This window comes from Sinohyriopsis cumingii, chromosome 6, assembly GCF_028554795.1.
Source record: "Sinohyriopsis cumingii isolate HCF-2022 chromosome 6, ASM2855479v2, whole genome shotgun sequence".
In the NCBI taxonomy this organism is placed as follows: Eukaryota; Metazoa; Mollusca; class Bivalvia; order Unionida; family Unionidae; genus Sinohyriopsis; species Sinohyriopsis cumingii.
Window position 1 is genome coordinate 140,709,785 of NC_142966.1, and position 9,761 is coordinate 140,719,545.

General features: G+C 32.3%; 1 protein-coding gene across 1 annotated transcript in view; it reads right to left on the reverse strand.

Annotated features, from left to right (window-relative positions):
- Nucleotides 1–6,796, reverse strand: part of LOC149798128 (uncharacterized) — a 94,126-nt gene extending 87,330 nt beyond the window's left edge. The window contains exon 1 of the mRNA XM_089963218.1: nt 6,656–6,796. Coding sequence (XP_089819344.1) covers nt 6,656–6,708 — 53 coding nt within the window. The 5' untranslated portion in view covers nt 6,709–6,796. The remainder of the gene's footprint in view (nt 1–6,655) is intronic.
- Nucleotides 6,797–9,761: the final 2,965 nt, after the last annotated feature.

The following is a 9,761-nucleotide window of genomic DNA, read 5'->3' on the forward strand; positions in this document are numbered from 1 at the left end:
TTTGTTCTGCACCACCCACATATTATATTACTAGAAGTCTTAATAAAAGCCCCAGTGTCGATATAACAGTCTATTTAGGCAGAATAATAATTAAGATGATCAAAATGGCTGACACAGTAGCCATATTGGACATCAGATTGGCACCAGTTATAATTGGGACCAACAATGTATCAAAATAAGTCTTCCAGTGAAAATCTAGTGTGATATGACAGTCCATTCAGTAGAAGTAATAACAAAAAGATTGTCAAGGCACCAGGTTGGATACCACATCTGTAACATTTTCATTTTGAATCATCTGCATGTATAAAAGTATTTTAGTGGAAACCCCAATGTCAATGCAACCATCATTTCATTAGAAAAACCAATAAGATGTTTAAGATGGCAGCCATGATGGTCATGATGAAAGCCAGATTGGCACTTGTATCATTTATAACGCATAAGTAATCTTTCAATGACACCATTTATAACACATAAGTAGTCTTTCAATGACATCATTTATAACACATAAGTAGTCTTTCAATGACATCATTTATAACACGTATGTAGTCTTTCAATGACACCATTTATAACACATAAGTAGTCTTTCAATGACATCATTTATAACACATAAGTAGTCTTTCAATGACATCATTTATAACATGTATGTAATCTTTCAATGACATCATTTATAACACATAAGTAGTCTTTCAATGACATCATTTATAACACGTATGTAGTCTTTCAATGACACCATTTATAACACATAAGTAGTCTTTCAATGACATCATTTATAACATGTATGTAATCTTTCAATGACATCATTTATAACACACAAGTAGTCTTTCAATGACATCATTTATAACACATAAGTAGTCTTTCAATGACATCATTTATAACATGTATGTAATCTTTCAATGACATCATTTATAACACATAAGTAGTCTTTCAATGACATCATTTATAACACATAAGTAGTCTTTCAATGACATCATTTATAACACGTATGTAGTCTTTCAATGACATCATTTATAACACATAAGTAGTCTTTCAATTACATCATTTATAAAACATAAGTAGTCTTTCAATGACATCATTTATAACACGTATGTAGTCTTTCAATGACATCAGAGTATCAATATGAATGTGTCTCAAGTAGCAGTAAAAAAATCTTCACAGTGTGCTATCATGTTTAAAATCCCCCATGATATCAGATACTCCAACCCAATGGCACAAATACATTTGGTCACAAAATAAAGTGTTGCTGCCACTGAATATAACAGATTACATGTATAATCAAAGGTCTGATAAATGGATTTTATTTAATTAATCTCTATTAAATACATTCCCCACTTTTTATTCTAATCCATGTATAACACACATCAAGTGGTGAAAACAAAATAAATCCAGCCCTTTGATACATAATAAACCACAACTGGGGTTTCAATCTAGGACGTAATTGCAGGATTCATACTAATTTCTAAAATTTCATGCCAAAATAATCAACCAATTACACACAAAAAAACGTACATAAAAAATGTTTAACCCCAAACTTTTTTATTTCTTCAATAAATCCCTCCTGTATTCAGAAAGTCTCTCCCATTTTCAAGTGGAGGAGTGAATCCTTACCACACAATTTTCAGTTCAAGAAAATTGGCATGGCAGAAGTATAAGGGTTTGCTTAAAACAATGACTAGAACTTAACAGTCCAGAGCCTAATTTGCATGTATATTATGCAAAGGGTGATTGCTTAAAACAATGACTAGAACTTAACAGTCCAGAGCCTAATTTGCATGTATATTATGCAAAGGCTGATTGCCTAAAACAATGACTAGAACTTAACAGTCCAGTGCCTAATTTGCACGTATATTATGCAAAGGTCAAGTCAGGACTTATTCTTGTTCATAGCTTTGTAAACATTACACAAGGATGAATATGGTAGTCATGTCAATGAAGGCTCCATATACATCTTGGCTTGTCATACATATGTCACAAGGTACTCATGTCAATGAAGGTTCTATAAGTACATCTTGGCTTGTCATACATATGTCACATGGTAGTCATGTCAATGAAGGTTCTATAAGTACATCTTGGCTTGTCATACATATGTCACATGGTAGTCATGTCAATGAAGGTTCTATAAGTACATCTTGGCTTGTCATACATATGTCACAAGGTAGTCATGTCAATGAAGGTTCTATAAGTACATCTTGGCTTGTCATACACATGTCACATGGTAGTCATGTCAATGAAGGTTCTATAAGTACATCTTGGCTAGTCATACATATGTCACAAGGTAGTCATGTCAATGAAGGTTCTATAAGTACATCTTGGCTTGTCATACACATGTCACATGGTAGTCATGTCAATGAAGGTTCTATAAGTACATCTTGGCTTGTCATACACATGTCACATGGTAGTCATGTCAATGAAGGTTCTATAAGTACATCTTGGCTAGTCATACATATGTCACAAGCTGAAACATTATCTACTACTTTGCTACCTGGGTGCAGCTGAGAGAAAATTTTTAAATCAGAATGCTCAGTACACAGGCTTTGTTTTAAAACCACAACTTTATTTACTTCACTAAATTTCAGTTCTTGGTAAATCATAACCAACTACAGTATCATATTACATTGTTTAATACTGTTTTTTTGTATTATTCTTACACAGCCTAGTTAGGGCATTCCTCAGTCATAAGGCTCCCTCACTTACACCACACTAAAGACAGTGTATAATGATATCCCACTTTTGAAGAAAAAAAACTACTTCCATTATAATAATTTTTCGAATGTTTATCATCATATTTATTCTGGTGAATTTCAACAAGTGTTTAGTCCTTATTTGTTGGAAAGCGAATTACTAATAAAGAAAATAGCCATAACAGTAGTATAAGTCAGAATGATCATAATAAACCTCCATTTTTGATGCACTCAGGCATAACAAGTACTTGAATTCTACAGCAAGTGTTCATTGCCAAATTATTCATTTTAATGCTGTCTCAATTTCTATTATGCCAGACTAGTAAACTGACACATCTTGGTTGGGTCATGTACTTTTGCCTCGTATAAAGAACTTGTTGTAAAAAAAACTCTTTTTCTACTAACGAACAAAACAACAACTACTACTACTTCCACTACAATAAAGTAACTTCTCTTTCAAAACAAAAACAAAATTATATAAATAATTTTTTTTACAAACTGATATTTTTCTAGAATCAGATATAAAGGGACGTGTAAACAGTTTGTGATGAAGGAGATGATGTCAGAAACTCTAGATGCCTATTTGTTACGAATTACCCAAAGTAATAATTTCATCCCTGAAATTTTCCACGATACCTGGAATTTTCCATGAATTCAAGGATATTGGGTACTGAATCAGGACCAGCTGCTTTTTTGGGAGCAAGATTTTCTAGCAGAAAAAGTGTATCATTTAAGACATTCATATCTGGATACTTACATTTTTATTTTTCAGGTATCTGAGTCTTCTGCACACAAAAACTAATGAGCACCGCTCCCCCTCCCCTCTCCAAATGTGTTTCCTCTAACCCAACCAAACCTATATTTAGCCAGCAACCCTACATTTTCATAATTACAAAAAAAAATCATGAAAAGATTTCAATAACTGACACAATTTTTTTCAGTACATACAAGAAAATGTAAACTGTATACTCTGTTCATACAAATACGGCATACTAAATTACTTCAATAAAAAATATAAAATCCTTTTTCAAAGCATAAGTGGAAACATGCGTATTTTATGAGGTCTACATGTCCAGTTGATATAGACATGGAGAAAATGTTTTTACTGTGAATGGTCACATAACTTTAGCAAATATGTTACAATATGTTTGCAAATATCCACAACAATACTGTCAATATTCACAATGATATTAAAAATATGTAACAATATGTTTGCAAATATACACACAAATAATTTTGGAAATATACACAACAATATTGTCAATATTCACAATGATATACATTACAATATTTTTTGAAAATATATATAATATATAACAATAGTCAATATTGACAATGATTCTATAAATGTTACAATACTTTTTGCAAATATAATATACAAACATAATGTCAATATTCATAACAATAATATTGCAAATATGTTACAATACCTTTGCAAAAAAATTGCAATGTCATACTTTGTTTATTCACAACAGTAATGAGATCCTTTGCAAAAATAGTATTCCACTTAGATTACTAATGCAAATAAACAGTATTTTTTTAATAATGTGTTAATTCACAAGAATATATTACAACATTATTATAGATAAATGAAATGATATTGTGTCCATACACACATGTAAGAAACACTATTGTAAATATAATTTGTAAGTAAACTTTACTATTTTGAGTAAACACAATACCTTCTGTCATTATTTCTACTACAAAATGATAGTGTGTTTATTTATAAAAGTACTGCAAATATTTGCAATAAAGATATATTTCTCCACGTCACAGCTCTGAATTAATGGCTTTCTAAACCTTCATTAAGACCACATGAAACATTATTCACAAAGTGAGTTTTTACAGCTCTGGTTCAACATTAAATGCATGGTTGACATAAAGACTGACTGCAGCTATTCATTCAAAATTTCTGGTATGAAGAGTTCTATTCCATTCTTTTTTCAAACTGGTGTTTCATACAAGACTTGCATTCATTGTAAAGCTATGAGAGTTGAGTAAGACGTGTCCAACTCATGATGAGTGGTAATTTGTTAACTGAGAGGTAAACATGTCTTACTATCATTGCTGCTTTGGGAGCATAAAAGTAAAAATTTATTAAGCTCTCTTTAAATGTATCATGCAATGTTAACAATGCTGCAAGGTGGAGCTTCTGTCAAACAGAATGCTTCCATGTTATTATTTCTGTACAGGTCAAGTAACCCAGTTTATGGTGCTCCCATTCTTTTAGTGTTTTTTGGATTATCTTATAGATTGTGAAACATTTGATGTCATCATCCACATAAACCATGTAGCTTTCCTCTGAATGCATACTGTATGGTAAGAATTTGACATAGTTCTGAGAAAAGGTACTTTGAAATGATGTGGACAGATGATGGTTTCACGCAGGAAAGGTTTTATTTAAACAAAATGCATATCAGTTCTCTCCCTTGAACTGCTGGTAGATGTAACAATATTTATGCCATTATTTTCATTGCTACAACACAATATCGTACTTGCTCAATATATATTGGTTACTAAATTAATGTAGCTAAACAAAATTCACACAAATTTATACCTATATCTTGTACAGATATGGTTGCAGTTTTGCCAGTTCAGGCTGCGGTAACATAAATCCTCACAAATAAACATCTCCATTTGTCTGTCCTTTCATCATGATTTTACATTTTTTCAAATATAATTATCATAAAAATAGTACAGCACAAATTCATCTATGAAATAAAATAAAAAAGGTAAAACTGAAACAGTATATACAGTAAAACAGTACTGAAACAAAATTTCAAAAAAAAATTTGCAAATCCGGGGAAGATTTTTTTATATATATATGTATTACTGAGATAATTAAACAAATTTCTCATACAGGTAGGCATTCACAAGGCACAAATACATGGACAGTCTATTGACACATTGTTCATTTTGATTTCTTTGAAAATTGAAAATTAAGGAGCCAGTTGTTACAAATGTCATTTATTTTTCACTTTTGCATGAATAAAACATGAATAAAGGTGTTTATTATTTATTCTGTTCATCAGTTTGTTCACCTGAATGTTGGTTTTACCCATATTTACTACATGCAGTAAACTTTGTTTATAAGCTAAAAGTGTGACTGAAATCCTTATGTTCAATATGGTCTCCTAAACCACTATTATATACAACATAAATGTGTAAATTATGACACAAGAACAGTCTGGTTATATTATTTAGTGACTGCTTCGAGAATGAACCCAAAAACAACAAAAAATAACAACAAAAAAATCCCACTCCTTTACCAGGTTTGTATTTATTATATACACTGCAAAGAATGCTCACTTTTTTTACCAAAATCTTGTCTGGCAGGCAATAAAGTAACTATTTTTTACAACTGCTATGAGCAAAAACCATGAAATGGGTTATAATTTATTTGTTAATATGCAACTTTTGATATTTTAACCTTCGCAAAAATATTATATGAACCCGAGATGAAATTTTAAATTTGACATTATAGTGCTTATATCACTGGGGCTCATATTTTGTTTAAATGATACCTATAAATTATAAATGTTCTATAACAAAAAAAAGTTTTTTAATGTATGTACTTCTAAATTTTAAGCGACGATACGAGCCTCTGTGGCCTAAACTATGAAACGCCAATATGAACAATAAAGGCTACAAAACACTGAAAAGTACTCTACATTGTTTATACCACTGTGGCTCATATACATATATGTACATGAGCGGCTTAGGTAAAGTGTAAGAAACATATAAAAGCCCCTTTGGTTTATACCACAGGGGCTCGTATCGTCGCTTACAATTTACCTATAACTCATATATGTACTAAATATAGTAGATATATGATTAATTTGTAAATTGTAAGCAACTATACGCGCACCTGTGGTTTATACCAAAAGTTTTAATACCTATCGAGAATATAGCCTAATTCGTCTATAAACCGTGCGACAAGCAACTACGTGCATAGCGACTGAAAATGGTCGACAAACCTTTCCGTTTTGACAGATCCATCACAGTTGCTGTCTCTGGCTTCGCCTAACATTACACGCTGTTTATCCTGTTATCACAACCTGAATAAAAACAATCTCCTCGTTTAGCATTCGACAACATTAAAAGTACACTTGTTGATCGTCGTCCTTGATCTTGTAAGCGCAACAACAGACTGCGCGCGCATTCACCTTTTCGAACATACCATGTTATTTTTGGTCCTTACGGAACTGCTAAGAGATAACGTTGTTATATACATTTATTTACAGTCTCATTTTCATGTCAATCTTTACCATAAAAAACGCAACAAAAAAAAAAAACAAAACAAAAAAAACGACGATTTAAAAACTGTCTTTATTCGTCTGTGGACTGCTGAACAACAAAGGGTACAATTATTGACAAATGTGGAAAAAAAATATTGACTGGGCGTGATATATGATTGTTATATACGGTGACATTTTTATAATCTGCAAACATGTGCCCGATGATATTCCATACAATATACAGATTAAAGGAATTAGTAAAAAGTAAAAAATATTTTTCAAAACAAGAACTCAACAGTAAGAATATAAATAAAAATATTTTTAAAAGTTATATTATTTGTATGGAATATAACCAATGTTTAACTTGGGGTGATCAATCTTTCATCAAATAATGTGTTCCTTTGGGCAAGCCAAATTGACATTTATTATTACAACAACAACAACAACAAACTACATGCCTCATAAACTATATAAGTTATCTTACAGCATACGATGTTTCATAAATTACATAAAATATCTGATCTTTGTATAAGATCTCTTCGTTTGACTTTGTTGTTGTTGTTGTTGTTTTGTGTTTTGCGCCATTTTTCAGCACATGAAAGGATGTACATGGCGGCTAGTATATCTGATGGAGGAAGAACCCGGAAACATCCCGGGAAAAACCAACGACCCACGCGAAGCTATGGCAAGCCTCCTTACATATCCACGGTGGCAAACCTGAAACTAGAACCCACGCGGACAGAACAACACGTTTTAATTTTGTAAAAGAAAACTTTTGTTTCAACAAGAAAAAGAAGATGGCCGGGTGTTTCTTACCCCAGGGCCCGTGATCGCTCTCTACGGCCCTGTATCAACTATCAATTGGTCATTGTACTTTCTGAGAAATAATTGTACTTTATGAAAAATATTAACTGAACAACATATACCTTTAATGTACTTTTTTATATAAAAAAAAACAAAACAACTGAAGATAATCTTTTTTAAGTTTTGAGTTCAGGTGAGCCAAATAGATGAGTGTATGTAGTGTCGGCAACGAACCTTTTCTTAAGACCATTGTAATTTGCCTTTGCACTGTGTATCGAGTGCAAATAAAAATATAACGTTGTGCCCTTTTTCTTTCTACCCCACAATTGCATAGGAGATTATTCGGCAGGTTATTGACATACAAATATTTAGGGTCGCTACATTCATTTCTGATCCTACTATGAATCATAGCGTATTTGCTGTCACCAGAAAGATAACAACAAGGAACGATATTGTGTTGTGGGGTAATATACTTTTTAAACTGTAGAGAACTCCCGCTCCGTTTGCCACATTCAGTTAGTGTGTTCCATGTGAAAATAGAAGAGTTAGGCAAAGGTTTTTATTTTCTATTTTTTGTTTTTGTTATTTCTAGTTTATCATTTGATGCTGACAAGTTTTATCGATTACATAAATTTTGTCTTGACGTGCAATTTCTCCCAACAAAGGATGAACAAACATCCCAGACAACATCTGCTTACTCATACCGGTACAGGCCTAATATATGACAGGAAACTTATATCTAATGAATTTGTACTCAGCTTGTATTTAATGGATCTTAACTTATTTAGCAATTTATATGCTTTTTAAAGTATATTTTCGATTCTAAGTACATGTATTTATAAGTGTATGAATTACTAAGTGTATGTAATACTACGTTCACCTTTTACTAAGTGTATGTATTAGAAAGTTCATGTATTACTAAGTGTACATATTGCTAAGTATATGCATTACTAAGTATATGGGTTACTAAGTGTAAGGCTGATGTGTTTGTGACACTCAACATACACAACGTTCTAGGTTAGCAGTTCTGAGTTGAGAAAGAGCTGTCCCGATATCATTGTGATTTTGACAGATATTGTCCCTCGAACCTCACTCAGTTCATCGAATCTACAACATATACCTCTCCATTGCGATTTTGACAGATGTTGCCTCTCGAACCTCACTCAGTTCATCGAATCTACAACATATACCTCTCCATTGTGATTTTGACAGATGTTGCCTCTCGAACCTCACTCAATTCATTGAATCTACAACATATATACCTATCCATCTCTTTGACAACGCGTGCTGGTTTCTCTGACTCGTACAACGTTCTCACATTCCATGCCCCATTTCATGTAACAGTCTTGTCGAGTTTGGCTGCTCTGTCCAACAAAATTCCTGCTGTTGGTTTATGTGGCTTGTCTTTTGAGGTGGTGGCGTTCGAAGCCCCTACGCACAACACTCCTATTTTCTCTATTAATTCATTGCTTTAACTTAAAGTTCAATGAAAGCAAGGGTTTGTAATTACTTTATTGCATTATTTCAATCCAAAAATTGAAATTCAACTTTCTCAGTGTTGGGTTTAAAGATACAGTGCCAAGTACATGAATGCGATTTGTATTTAAACTTTGTTCATGGCTTATCGGAAAATATGCATTTACAATGTCACTTCTTTGTGATAAATAACATTTCTCTGAATTTATTTAATAATTGTACCCAGTTTGACTGATTTTCCCCTTTTTCAGGATGTGGGTGGGTTCGGTGGTTATGGTACCAAGTTTTAGCTTAAATTTTGTGTCTAAGGTTTTATTTAAGGCTTGTGGGAAACTGTACTTTAAACAGTATCTGTATGATCTAGTGCAATACTTTATTTCCAAATGTTACTGACTTTTCCGTTGTGAAATTTATAATTTATTAGGACAAGTTCTAGATTGAAGTTTAGGTTTAAGGTTTGCTCTGTACTGGCATTAATATTACGGTCTTAATTGTTTTTTATTGGAAAGAACGTTACATTTGGATGTCACTTTTATAAATATCATATGCCGGACCTTATTCAATA